The 13,155-nt window shown below is 41.9% G+C and overlaps 2 protein-coding genes across 4 annotated transcripts; both read left to right on the top strand.

The window, feature by feature from the left end:
* Positions 1 to 636: 636 nt before the first annotated feature.
* LOC115690656 (S-adenosyl-L-methionine-dependent uroporphyrinogen III methyltransferase, chloroplastic) lies at positions 637 to 3,493 on the top strand. Its single transcript, XM_030617086.2, has 5 exons — positions 637 to 1,304; positions 1,532 to 1,609; positions 1,732 to 1,801; positions 1,987 to 2,264; positions 2,927 to 3,493. Exons 1-5 carry the CDS (start codon positions 711 to 713, stop codon positions 3,074 to 3,076), a joined length of 1,170 nt encoding a protein of 389 aa, XP_030472946.1. The 5' UTR covers positions 637 to 710; the 3' UTR covers positions 3,077 to 3,493.
* A 1,204-nt stretch (positions 3,494 to 4,697) lies between these two features.
* Positions 4,698 to 11,448, top strand: LOC115690655 (uncharacterized). Of its 3 annotated transcripts, none has more exons than XM_056309606.1 (11): positions 4,698 to 5,060; positions 5,337 to 5,405; positions 5,658 to 5,753; positions 5,994 to 6,118; positions 6,201 to 6,396; positions 7,093 to 7,268; positions 8,180 to 8,309; positions 8,953 to 9,113; positions 10,442 to 10,518; positions 10,631 to 10,733; positions 10,881 to 11,448. In XM_056309606.1, exons 1-11 carry the CDS (start codon positions 4,797 to 4,799, stop codon positions 11,089 to 11,091), a joined length of 1,608 nt encoding a protein of 535 aa, XP_056165581.1. In that variant the 5' UTR covers positions 4,698 to 4,796; the 3' UTR covers positions 11,092 to 11,448. The 3 variants fall into 3 exon arrangements, with proteins under 3 accessions (XP_056165581.1, XP_030472944.1, XP_030472945.1); XM_030617084.2 differs by having other exon boundaries at positions 4,700 to 5,060; positions 10,625 to 10,733; XM_030617085.2 differs by having other exon boundaries at positions 4,921 to 5,065; positions 10,625 to 10,733.
* Positions 11,449 to 13,155: the final 1,707 nt, after the last annotated feature.

Genomic DNA, 13,155 nt, shown 5'->3' with positions numbered 1-13,155 from the left:
TCGATCTCTCCAGTGTTTTTTTTGTCTTCGATGTCTCTTCTCTTCCGATATCGTCGTAACTAGCGAACATGATTTTCAACCTTTCGATTACAGTTGGTTCGTCTCCCATTTATTCGCGGTGCATTCGGTGTGCAAAAATTAAAAGTTATGTAGTAATTCTTCGCTCGCCTTTCAAATATCACATAACGTAATAACATAAACAAGACATCGTAAGTCCCCGAAATGACATTAACGAGATCACCGCCGATACTACTTGTATTAAGAGTCCTTAAGACAAATGAAATGATTCAACTGGCTATTAATCCGTAGCGAATATATAACCTTATTTAAAATACGAGCCGAAGCCTTCCCACATGACTCGCTCTATACCATCTTTATATATACATATGAATCTTATTATATTTATTGAGAAACAATTTCTCGGTAAATCGAAGAAATCTAGAAAAAGAGAAGACCCGCGAGAGCCTCCAAGAGACAAATGTCCAATCTATGATTGTTATTATATATAGATTTTCAGGGAACCCCAAAAGCTGATTTCGCCTTCTCGTCTTCCCCAAAAGAGCAGAGCTTCTTCTGCTCTCTCTTTCCTACCCCCCTCCCAACGGTTGTGGTTCCGGGAGCTACAAAAAAGCTCCGAACTTTATATACATTCCCGTCTCCATTCATCGAACCCCTCGCGCTCTCTCTCTCTCTCTCTCTCGGCGACTGCAATGGCTCTCGTCAGCAGGCTCGCTTCCTCCTCCGCGGCCGCTTCACCTCGCCTCCGTCGGAGCTCCTCCTCCTCCTCCTCCTCCTCCTCCTCCTCCCGCGCTCGACCGCCCCGCATCTGCTCCCTCCACTACACCCCTCCTCCTCCTCCTCCTCCAGCTCCTTCCTCGCCGTTCACCGAGAAGCACTCGCCGGAGAGGTACCGCCGCGACCGGTGGCTCTACGCCGACTCCCCCTGCCAGCCTCCACTCCCCTCCTCCGGCGGCTCCGCCGCAGCGTCCGATCCCGACTCCCTCAGGCGGGACGACATCGCCCTCCAGCTGCCGGAGCTGAGGAACCTGCTCCGGGTGCTCAAGGACAGGAGGGAGCGCGCATGCGGCGGCGGCGGCGAGAAATGTGGGCCCGGGAACGTCTACTTGGTGGGGACGGGGCCGGGCGATCCCGAGCTGCTGACCCTGAAGGCGGTCCGGGTCATCAGGGGCGCCGATTTGTTGCTCTACGACCGGCTGGTGTCGAACGACGTGCTGGAGTTGGTCGGCCCCGGCGCGAGGCTGCTCTACGTGGGGAAGACTGCCGGGTACCACAGCCGCACTCAGGTACATGAATCTACTTCCCGTCGCGCCTGCTTCGGTTTCTGTGTTCTGTCAGATTTTGAGGAAGAATTGGGCCGGTGTTTTTGCTTTGATTAGTGTTGTCTGGGAGTCGGTTATTACGGAAGTTGACGAGCTTACTTTTTTTTGTCCTCCACGTGTTTGATTTTTGGTGAATGTATTGTTGGGCTGTGAAAGGTGGTGTGATTCTTTTTCGGTACTTGTGTGGGCAGGAGGAGATACACGAGTTGCTTCTCAATTTCGCGGAGGCCGGGGCTACTGTTGTTAGACTCAAGGGAGGTGACCCTCTGGTGAGTGTATTTCGCTGAATTGAAGATCGAATTAATCTGCAGTTCTTTTGATGTTTACTTGGAATGTTCATTTGTTCCGATTTGTATTTGATCGGCGCGACTGTTGAACATGGTTTGCGTAGGTATTTGGGAGAGGTGGGGAGGAGATGGACTTCCTGCAACAGCAAAGCATTCGAGTGCAAGTCATACCAGGTGAAGATGAGCCTTCAATGAGAATGCACCTAACTCGTGGAATTTTTTAACCCGGTTGTTGATTCCCACTTGGTCGTTGGCCTGTTCATGATGTTCTTTTGCATATAAATACTTTGGCTCCGAAAAGGCAAAGGAAGTGTTAGCCTTGTGGAAGATATTGAACTCCTTGTCTCTCGATGTTCCAGGCATAACTGCTGCTTCAGGAATAGCGGCGGAGCTGGGAGTCCCATTGACTCATAGAGGTGTGTCAAACAGTGTTAGATTCCTCACGGGACATTCGAGGAAAGGTGGAACGGATCCTCTGTTTGTAGCAGAAAATGCAGCGGATCCTGATTCTACTTTGGTGGTTTATATGGGTCTCTCCACTCTCCCTTCTCTTGCACAGAAGTTAATGGATCATGGTTTGCCGCCAAGTACACCAGCTGCTGCAGTTGAGCGTGGAACCACCCCCCAACAACGTGTGGTAAGCTAATATCTCATTCATATATGTTTATGAGTATATATGTCGAGGGCAAATGAGAGTAGTATCTGTGAATTAGTGATAGCAAACGTGGTAGTAATTCTTTATGGAAACATGCTGCGTGATTCAGTCTGAAGCAATTGGATGCCACATGGAATTAAAAGCTTTTCATCCGGCTAAATTGATAAAATGGCATGAAAGCTCCATCTTGGTTTGATCAATCCAAGTAAGAAAACTTAGTGGACAAATGCATCTCAAGTTGACCATCAAATCTTCAATCGGATGTTTTAACCAAATTAATGATGCTGCATATGTTTTAAGAGGTATGGCATCATGTTTTATGTGTAACCAGATAGTAGGCTTTTTTCCTCAATGAGTTGTCTTCCCTGCGCTGGGTGAGTTATCATAACTGTAGTTGCTGTACATTGAAGAAAGAATCTGTATATTCACTGTTCAATAACTTCTCGAGCCTTTAGGGCAAGGCTACCAATAATAACCTGTGTTTTGAAGTCATTAGTCTTCCATGATCTTCTTTTTACCTCCAGATCTTTGGCAAGCTATCATGTGTGGTACTCAAATTTGCATGTAATCATGTGGGTTTAAAGTATTTCTTGCAATTGCATACTGTTGGAGCAAATGCCTGACTGTCCTCCATTAATCATCAGGTTTTTGCTGAACTGAAGGATCTTGCTGACAAAATATCTGCTGAGAAGTTGGTCTCACCCACATTGATCATCATTGGAAAAGTTGTCGCACTTTCACCATTCTATTCAAATTCTTTCGAGGAAGCATCTATGTTAGTCGAGGCTAAATGAGGCAACTTGCTTTCCCATGTTCAGAGGGTTTTGGTGGCTCAAGCCTGTTGATTATAATTTTTTCCAACTGCTGGATCTTGAAAACATGGCGCCCATAGCTCAATCAATCTCATGAGCGGCTTATCTGATAAAGAGGAATTTCCTCCATGATATTTATTGTTATGTCTTCTGGAAGGCCAGAGTTAAAGTTCCATGGAAGCTAACAACATAGGTGACTCATGTCGGCTATTGAAGTGGAGGAAGCGTCAGTGACCTCCCGAAGTGCTGCTAGGCACTAACAAGTAGCACCTCTCTTGGCCGGGATTAACCTGATGGAAGGCAACGAGTTTTGGAGCGGAGGTGTGCCGACTCAATTTTGTGAGGCGATCTGTGACTTTGCGTCTGTTGTTTTCATAATTTATCATGATCTATTATCAATGGAATTCTCTTTCTGCTGTTGTTGTTTCACTATTGCTAGCTTCTGGTCGACCGGAATCTCTCTTCTTAAAACTCCCACCAACCACGCTCGGCAACTCAAATTCGATGTTTAGCTTGTTTCATCCTTTCCAAACTTTCTTGTTCCTGAACTTCTCCTGTTCTAGTTTCTGTTTTCATGGCTAACTGAGAAGATCCTCTCCCTCTCAAGTCAAGGAGAAAGTCAAGTGAGGAAGGTAAGAGACTACTGAAAAGAGTGCGAACCGTTTCTTGATAAACCCTTTGATGGCGTAACTCGGAAAATCCGACAAGTCTATTGTCGGATTTGGGAACTTGTTACAAGTAGGAGTAGCTAGAAAAGAATGTAAGGCGTACGAGCTCTTAAGATCATTAAATCGAATTGCATTTGCGAATACGACTATATAGTTTGCAAAAATGGGAGAATAAGAGGACTCTAAAATGTTGGCGACGAGTGGGGCGACGAGTTAGGGAAGTCTCCGGCGTCGAGAGAACTCATGCCTCGGACACGGTCCACGACGGATCCAGCGAATGACAATCATGGATTTTGTGGGTTACATCGTAAATTGCTACATAGGCCTCGCGATCACGATTAAAGACATATTGGGTCAAAGGGAAAAGTACAAAAGAAAAGGTCCTAAACCTATTATATCGGTATCAATCTCAGTCCCAAATCTTTCAATTGAACCAATTTAGTCCTAAATTTTTTTACATTGATATCAATTCAGTCTATCCGGTCAATTTAGGCAGAAAATTGCTAAGGCGAACGCAATCGTCCCACATGGCATGGCTAAAGCTGATGTGGACATTTCTAATTATTTTTTTATTTTTTTTCTTCCCTTCTCTTTCCGCCAGTGGCCGGCAATGGCCAGCCGACGCTGATGTGTCGACCACCGGCAGAAAAAAGGGAAAGAAAAAAAAAAGGAAAAAAATTTAAAAAATATATTAAATATATCTACGTCAGTGCTGGCCATATCACGTAGGACCACCGATGTTAGTAATTTTTTGTTTAAATTGATCAAATGGACCGAAGTGGTATAAATGTGAAAATATTTAACGCTAAATCGGTCCAATTAAAATATTTATTATACTTTTCCCTTGCAAAAATTTCCGTGATTTGGGCCCGAACCTGCCGAGCGGGGTTTCGTAGCTGCAGAGCTCTCTTCTCGCGTTAAGACAAATCCCAAAACCCCGGGGCAAAAACCCCTCCACCGTCGACCCCCCCCCGTCTCCGTTCACGTCATTTCGTCGAACACCTTGCATGCCTCATTTCCATCCACGCTGAAAAATGCCCGTCGCCTACAATCTCCCTCCATTCCCGATCGCGGCCTGCTCTTCCTTCCGGGCTTCGTCCGGCTCCGAGCTCTCGGGCGCGAAGTTCTCCGGAACCCAGCTCGGCCACAGCTTTCGTCCTCCTCCCGCTCGCAAGGGGCGGCGGAGCCGCGGCGCCGCCATCCGCGCCGCGAGGAAGGACTACTACTCGACGCTGGGCGTCGGCCGCAACGCCACCTTGCACGAGATCAAGAGCTCGTACCGCAAGCTCGCCCGTAAGGTGAGGTATAATCCGCGTCGAAATTCACGTCGTTTTATGCTTTATGCTACGCCCGTGCTCCCGCGCTTGCGAAATGGAAGGACCAGAGGTGGATGATGCTGCTCTAGAGTGATGTGGGATGGCTTTGTTAGAGATGAAATGGGATGATTCTGATTTGAAATTTGGTTGTCATTTAAGTAGATTGGTGTTTGTGATGGGAATATAGGATGCCTACCGGATTGGCTTGCGAAATTTCATTGATCGTTTCGTTTTCGGTCTGTTGTGGTCTTTGAGCAGTACCATCCGGACATGAACAAGGGACCTGGGGCGGAAGACAAGTTTAAGGAGATAAGCGCTGCGTACGAGGTAGCTTCTCCAGTTCTCAGGATCTTGCTTCGGTTGCCAGTGTTTTTAGTTGTTTATTTTTGTAGAATTTGGATATTCGTTTCTGGAATTACTTGCCCACTTGATGAACTTATGGTTGTGAAAGTTTATACTCTTCCGGGACCAGTTACTACCGAATTTTTTTTTTATCGTTCATGATGCATTTGCTCTGTCATTGTATCGTCTTTATTTTCCTCCTTTCTTGAGCTGACGGTGCGGCGTGCATTGGTGCAGGTCCTATCAGATGAACAGAAAAGATCTATGTATGATCAGTTTGGAGAGGCGGGTTTACAAGGCGAATATGATGGTTCAGGTGGTGGTTCACAGGGGGTAAGATTTTCCCTGACTTCGAAATTTCAAACCAGTTAAGCAACAAACAATCTTGTCTATCTTCCTGAGGGAACAATCTGTTTTACATACTTTTGGCTCTCTTGGATATGGGGGTTGATTTAACAAAACCTTTTCCATGTGCATATTTCTTTCTCCTTTTTTCTCTGATGAACTCTCTCTCTCTCTCTCTCTCTCTCTCTCTCTCTCTCTCTCTCTCTCTCTCTCTCTCTCTCTCTCTAGGTGGATCCATTCGAAGTCTTTGGTGCATTTTTTGGTGGACCAGAGGAGCTTTTTGGAGACAGGGGTGAACAAGGGGGCCTGAACTTCAATTTAGGAAGTGGAGGAAGACATGCGCTTGATATACGGTAACTAGAAAGTATCACCTTGTACTAAAGTTTTCCTCATGAATACTTAAAGTTCTCATTTCTTTTGTCTATTGCGTTATAGGTATGATCTGTTCCTGAGCTTTGAAGAATCAATTTTTGGAGGTCAGAGGGAAATTGAAGTTTCGTCTTCTGAAGTGTGTGATCAATGTGGTGGAACAGGTGCTAAATCCAGTACCTGCATTAAGCAATGTGATGCCTGTGGAGGCAGAGGTGGGATCATGAAAACTCAGAGGACTCCTTTTGGTATGATGTCTCAGGTAAATGTCACCACGAAGAGCTTTTTGTATTTTTCAATTTCCAGAGTCATTCTCTAAGTTCCTTGTGATGATACACCGGTTTTCCACTCTAATTATGGTTGTTTAATAATGGAACATGCATCATCGTGATGGTGTCGATGTCACTGTGCTGTAACTGCAACCAGCAATGTGAATTCTTCTGATGGCGAAGATTGACTCTTGAAAGACATCTTTCTGTCTCCTGTAGGATGTTATACTTAGAGAGATGTTACACTCTCCTATAGAGAGGACTATTGCTTGAGTGGTCTTCAAGTGATGATTCCACTTAGGTGGTATCGAATGAGAGGTCTTTGGCTTTGAACATAGTAGTTGAAACGTCTTATCGCTACTTTTGTTTCATGGGTATTACTTTCTTGTCCTCTTTTATTTAGGTTACCTGGGCCCAAATCTGGTTAGCGCACTTCACTTCTGTAGATTCCAAAGACCAACATTAATTGCATTTTTATCTGCCAGCCAGTTTTCTTTTGCTTATGCTTTTGAATACCTTGGTAGTATTAATACATCCTTAGACGTAAGATAGACATGGTAATCCTACAGAGTTGACCAAGTTACGTTTGATTCCAACTATATTATAGGCGTGGGTGAGAGTTTCCATCATTTTACCATTAGATTCACATCTCTTTGGCATGTTCTTCATGTTTATTGGATGATTGCCAGGTGTCTACTTGCTCCAAATGTAGTGGTGATGGTAAGATGGTAACTGACAATTGCCGGAGGTGTGGTGGTAGTGGCAAGATAATGTCAAAGAGAAATATTAGTATCGTCATCCCACCTGGAGTTAATGAAGGATCCAGAATGCGAATGCCAAAGGAGGGAAACTTCGATAAAAAACGGTGCGTTATTGTTTTAAGGGTTTTCTCAAATTAATTAAACCTGTTGTTGGAAGCTATTTGAAGAGTCGTCCCAAATACATTTGCCTGGTTTATTTGACAAAAAAGATAACTGAGATCTACCTGCCTTTATGGTGGCAAGGCCTTAGCATGTACAAAGAAATAAATTGTATCAGACCTTAACAACTCATGTCCTTGAGTGCACGAAAAAAATATCTTTTGAAGGTTTTGAAAATTTTTGCTAAGAAATTGACAAAACGCAAGCAAGCACACAGTCCAAGACAACATAACTCTTCGAGGCTTTGGACTGTAGTCAGTCTTGTTCAGAGGAAAAGAGAAGGTGGTCATGATTTTGAACTTCCTGTATGGTTGTGGCTTAGTTTGCCTTCACTTTGTGGATGTTATCACATTTGAGGAATGATTTTCCCTTGTTAGGTAATTCCGTAAGCGCCTCAGTGAAGTTTTATGCTTGGGGAGATTATTTTCAAGGCCAAATGCCTCAGATGTCAGATTGAGAAACTAGCATGGAGATATAATTTGCACAAAAATTACGCATTTTACTAGTGGCGTCTTACCAAAAAAAAATAATAATAAATGTCATCTTACCTGTATAGTCATGAATGCATTTTGAAGCTCCATTTCCTTGTTCTTGGGAATTAAATATCTTACACATTTCACCCACTGGATGTGCTTGTTCTTCGTTCAATTATAATTACTGCCAAGTCAAGAATCTGTGCACACCAAGCACTATATATGTTCGTGTGGATGCACGCTCTCTATTCTCCTAAAATAATAGCAATTACCTTGTCAATATAAATACATAATTTTAAACTTAGGTTTTATCTTGAGAATGGGTTCTACAGTAAGCTGTGTGGACTGACTCATTTCTTCTCTTCCTTGTTTCTATCTGCCAGTGGTTTAACTGGTGATCTTGTCATAGACCTCCATGTAGATGAAAAGCAGGGAATCAAAAGAGATGGCATAAATCTCTTTTCAAAAATCAATGTTGATTTTACTGCTGCAATACTCGGAACAGTATTAAAGGTACGTGGTTATGCCTATTGTACATGTACAAAAAGTACTGCTGTTGTCAACTTCTACGGATCTTCATGATATTTCTGATCAATTAATTGGTGCCTTGTTATTACTCTAATTAATCATTACTAGTTTGATGAATATTTCCTTTCTTTGGCTGGAACTTGTTGCCCTAAGTTCAGTTTTACCTACATGCCATGGATTAGTTCAGGTTAGCTTTTGAAGAAGAGTAATTTGAGACCTATGCATTGCCTTCAAAAGGTGGGTACTAATATGTTTTGAGAATTTGCTTGTCCAGAGTTGCAACACACTTCATTTTATCAAATAAGCCTAGTAGTCTAGTTTTATGTTGTCTGCTATGTGCATGTGCAATTATATGTGGCAACTCTTAAAAGTTCTTCACTTGAGGAAAAGAAAGAAAGCAGATCTTTAGATTCTAGAATCAGGCAACAGGGGAAGAACTGCCAAATATGGAACTAATTACTCCATGGACAATTAAATGAATTGAAAATGGCATTACTCCACAATGCATTAGTTTGCTCATCTGTGTACTGTATTCATTTTTCTAATATGGAAGGTTTCATAATTATAACAATTTTACTGCTAAATGGAAGTCATTTGCCAGTTGTTTGACGTAGGTATCTAACTTCAGGTTGATACCGTTGCTGGTCTGAAGGAGCTTCAAATACCTTCTGGAATTCAGCCTGGAGAAACTGTAAAGTTACCGGGAATGGGTGTTCCAGACATCAACAGACCAACTTTGAGAGGTGATCATCAGTTCATTGTCAATGTTCTGATCCCCAAAGATCTTAGGTGAGTTCTGTTATATCTCGATTTCTATGGGGCTCAAGAATTAGTTCTTTATGAGGTCCTTCATTATGGAAAAAGTAGTGATTGTAGACAGAAGTGCCTGAAACTATTTTTCTGCTTACGTTCTAAATTCAAGACACCAAATTGTGTCTTCAGTCTTGTCTTTCAATTGACTTATCCTTACCTTCAGATCCGGTTGTATGATTAGGCGCAGTAAGGCCGCAAACTTTTGTCCTTTTACCTCTGCAAAAATGAGTTGGATGCAAAGGATGAATTCACCTTAATATATGTGGGCAATCTAACTTTTTTTATATGATATCATTCTATTATGTTTTTCAAGCTTTTTTCCATATGCCCCCGTAGTACTTTTATGAAAGAATTTGGAGTAGCAATTTTTCCTTTTTTGTTCATTTCGCCCCCACATTGAAGAATCTAAATAGACATTCTCCAGTTATGATAATATAATTACTACGCAGTCAAAATTTTACTCAGTATCATACTCACAAATCTATATCTACGAGTAAGAGATCACTATGTAAATTTTGTGAATCACTAAAATTTATAAACTTTGAATTGATCATTAAAAATTTGTCCCCACCAGGAAAAGTTCCAGATTGGTCCCTCTTTGGGTGTGTGATTGTAGTGGTTCATCTGGTCAATCTAGATACGATTAAGAGCAAAAAAACATCTAGATATGATTGATTGTACCTTGCAATTCAGCAGGGCCTTTGCCAAGAGTTGCAAACACGATGCGGATGTCTGATACTAGTAGCTGAGGGGTCTAGTTTAGGGTCAACCAAAAGCCTCTTCTTAGCATGAGATCCGGAAGTAGCTACCAGTTTGGTCTCTTGAATTGATAGTTGAAGTGGCTAGATTTGATTTTATAATTTTTGCTAGTTTGTGTTGTACGTACTGTGAAGGAGATAGGAATGATGCATTACAAGTGGTTTTCTTCGCTGTCGAATAATTATGCTGATGTGAGGAAGACCTTCGAACAATTCAGATTAGAATAGTTGTTGTATTGCAAGGAAAATTCAGATTAGAATAGTTGTTGTATTGCAAGGAAAAAGGCATATGATAATTAACTACATGGAAACCTAGTGCACTTTCTGTATTTGAAGAATGAGGGAGAGAGAAATCTGATTAACTGTGAATATTGATAATCATTCCTCAATTCACGATAGCATTTTTGAAGATGTAAGAGTTGCTTATCGGATGCTTTAACCAAAATATTATTTTAGACATAAGTATACCCACTGCACACATACTTTCCTTTATTTCTTAATTTAATCACATTTTACTGGAGCTTAATGTGTAAATTATGATTACAGCGATGCGGAGCGGGAACTTGTGAAGAAATTAGCCTCACTCAGGGCCAAATGCCATCCAACTTCTGTTGGCAGCAGTGGTAATTGTTATGCTTGTTTTAACTCCTAGTGAACCATGTCTTTGCAGTTTGTCGTTGTTTACCAGGATTATTCTGATGCATTGATGTCTATTTGTCATTGCAAAAGGTTCAGAGGGCAAGTTTGAGAATCAGAAAACTAGGGGCAGTAGTACAGACTCGTCCAGTGAGGGAAGCAATGCTTCATCCTTCTGGAACTCAATAAAGGACTTTTTCGGGTACATCTTCATGAATTTTCTCGTTTTCCTTATCAAGTTCCACTACAATCCCCAATCCTCATCAAGGGTATTTTAATATTTCGTCTAAAACAACTATTGGAATGTTAGTTTGGTCAAATTTCCGCTTGATTATTATTTCACATGCAGGCAGAGGCAGTCTCGAGAGCGGTTCGCGTCAGTTAGTTTGGACATATCAGCAGCATTGCCGTCTAACAAGCCAGATCCCTCATTCATGATTTCAGTGTCCTTAGCTCTAATAGTAACTTTTATATTCACTTGTCTAGGGAAATCTGATTGCTGCTTGTTATCGCAAAAAAGAAACAGAACCCGCTGTGACAGCAGCAGAATCAGAGGATAGCAGCATCAAAAGGATTTTTCCAGGAAGTACATAGTTTACATTTTTCGTTTTCCCTAAATACTTTTACCTATCATGGAAAAGTGGGAAATTGGTTATCCATGCGCGGTGGGTACACGTGGATTAATTACGCCGGGGAAGATATCCCAATCATCAGTAGTTATTAGTTCATTCTTCTCCTCTTCGTCTTTTTTGGCAATTTTAATTCAGTCTTTTTCCCTGGAAAAGAATTTGGATTCGCTTCTTGATTCTTAGTACTCTTTTGCAACACCATAACTGTGATATCCCCATGGATTGGCTTTTTGTTACTCTTGTCATGGGTATGTTCAATAAATTAGGTGACCTCAATTGACTGTTGCATTTCCTGAGTCGTGTTATTATCTGAATTTTCTCACCATGTTTAATAGCAGTCACAGCTCATGTATCTACCATCTAGAATATATCTGGTCTATTGCAGCACCAACCCAACAAGCATTTCAAGCTATTAATGCTGACCACCTCCATCAGTTTTCGGTCCTTTTCGAATTGAGATTGATGTGCAGTTGGACACATGGGGGTTTTACTGTCGCTGTTCTTTTCACCTGTGTGATTTTCCTTCTGACCAACAGGTTTCTTTCCTTGTAAAGCAATCCTTTGAACCAGAAGAAGAAAGGGAGTGTAGGAACACCCTTGTCCTCTAGGTTTGGTGATACTCTGCACGTTTTGTGCATAGTTCTTACCAATCCTCGCTCTACGCCTAGGAAGTTGCCATAGGCGTGAAGTGACTAGCAAGAAAAGCGTGCGTCTAATCTACCCTCAGCTAACCTTGGGGGTTTTAAGCAAAGACACGAACAGAATCCAATTCCTTATGTTGTCGTCGTCAATTATGCTTGTGAATCATTGCATGAATTAGAGAGAAAAATCGTAGATATTAGCTGTTGATGAATAGGTGAGAAAGGTGGGTCAACGTGATGCAGCATCAATCTCCATATCATTCAAGTCGGACCCCAATGATAAGCCGGTGCCGGCTCCAACCCCATCTCACTGCTAGAAAGGCCCGAAATGAAAGGGAAAACAATGCACTGGATCATATGTGGCTCGATCGTGGCGATTGGCTAGCGTGTGAGCCGACAGTGAGATGGGCGATAAGTGAAAACTTGCAATATTCTCATGATATTATAAAGCTTCTAGCAAGCACCAGCTAATTCTGAGTTTAAATTATTCAGCTTAGGTAGTCTGATTTGTTTCGAATTGAGCTTCTCTTTGCTAATCTAATCAAACGATTGTACGACATCGCGCGCGCATGATTAGTTTAACAGGGAAGGTGTAGGTTAGGAGGTCCCTCGTCAACTCGCTGGCGAAAGAGGAGGAGGGGGTTTTCTGGGTATGGACTTTGGTTGCAATGATTGCTAACACAGCCTATAGCCTCGACTCCAAAGAATCAACGTCTTCAGCTTTTAAGCTGTCTCCACATAATATTTTTCAATTCCTTACATCGATATCAATAAAAAAAAAAACTATTCAATTGCTCGGGAAATGGGCATTCACTCAGATTCCGTTTTGTTCCGTGTTAAAGCGAACGATGTGAATATTACTTTCGTAAAAATTATCGCCCGTATCATTTGAAGCAAGTGGTCAATAAATTATCCGAATATTTGCGATAAATAAATTTTCCTTTTTCTTCTTCGCTACTTTGATTCCGTAGTTTCTTTCTTCTTCTTCTTCTTTCTTTTTTTATTTTAATTTTTCCAGAAAATAGATGGTAAAAAGGAATGAATCTCGAATGGGGTATGCATGTGAGATGGAAAGGGACATGGTTGCTGGGAGTGGCCCCAACAGAGCATGGCCTAATGCAGCGAATGTCCCAACTCTTCTCTTCTTTTAAATTATTTTGTGTGTCTCTTGATTTTTATTTCATTTTTCCTTGATTTTTGTCGGCCTATATTATTACTTTTTTGTCTTCCTATTCTCCATTATATTTTCTACAAATCATTATTTTCGGGAGCGTAATTTGTAAGCAAATGCGTAATACTTCCGTCGGCTTAGTTTTCATCAGCATCGAAAGCCGACGAACATAATTTTCGACTC

This window comes from Syzygium oleosum, unplaced genomic scaffold (genome assembly GCF_021117445.2).
Source record: "Syzygium oleosum isolate NSW1041296 unplaced genomic scaffold, Sole_v2.1 Sole_v2.01, whole genome shotgun sequence".
NCBI classification, from domain to species: domain Eukaryota; kingdom Viridiplantae; phylum Streptophyta; class Magnoliopsida; order Myrtales; family Myrtaceae; genus Syzygium; species Syzygium oleosum.
This window is presented reverse-complemented; position numbering and strand designations above follow the sequence as displayed.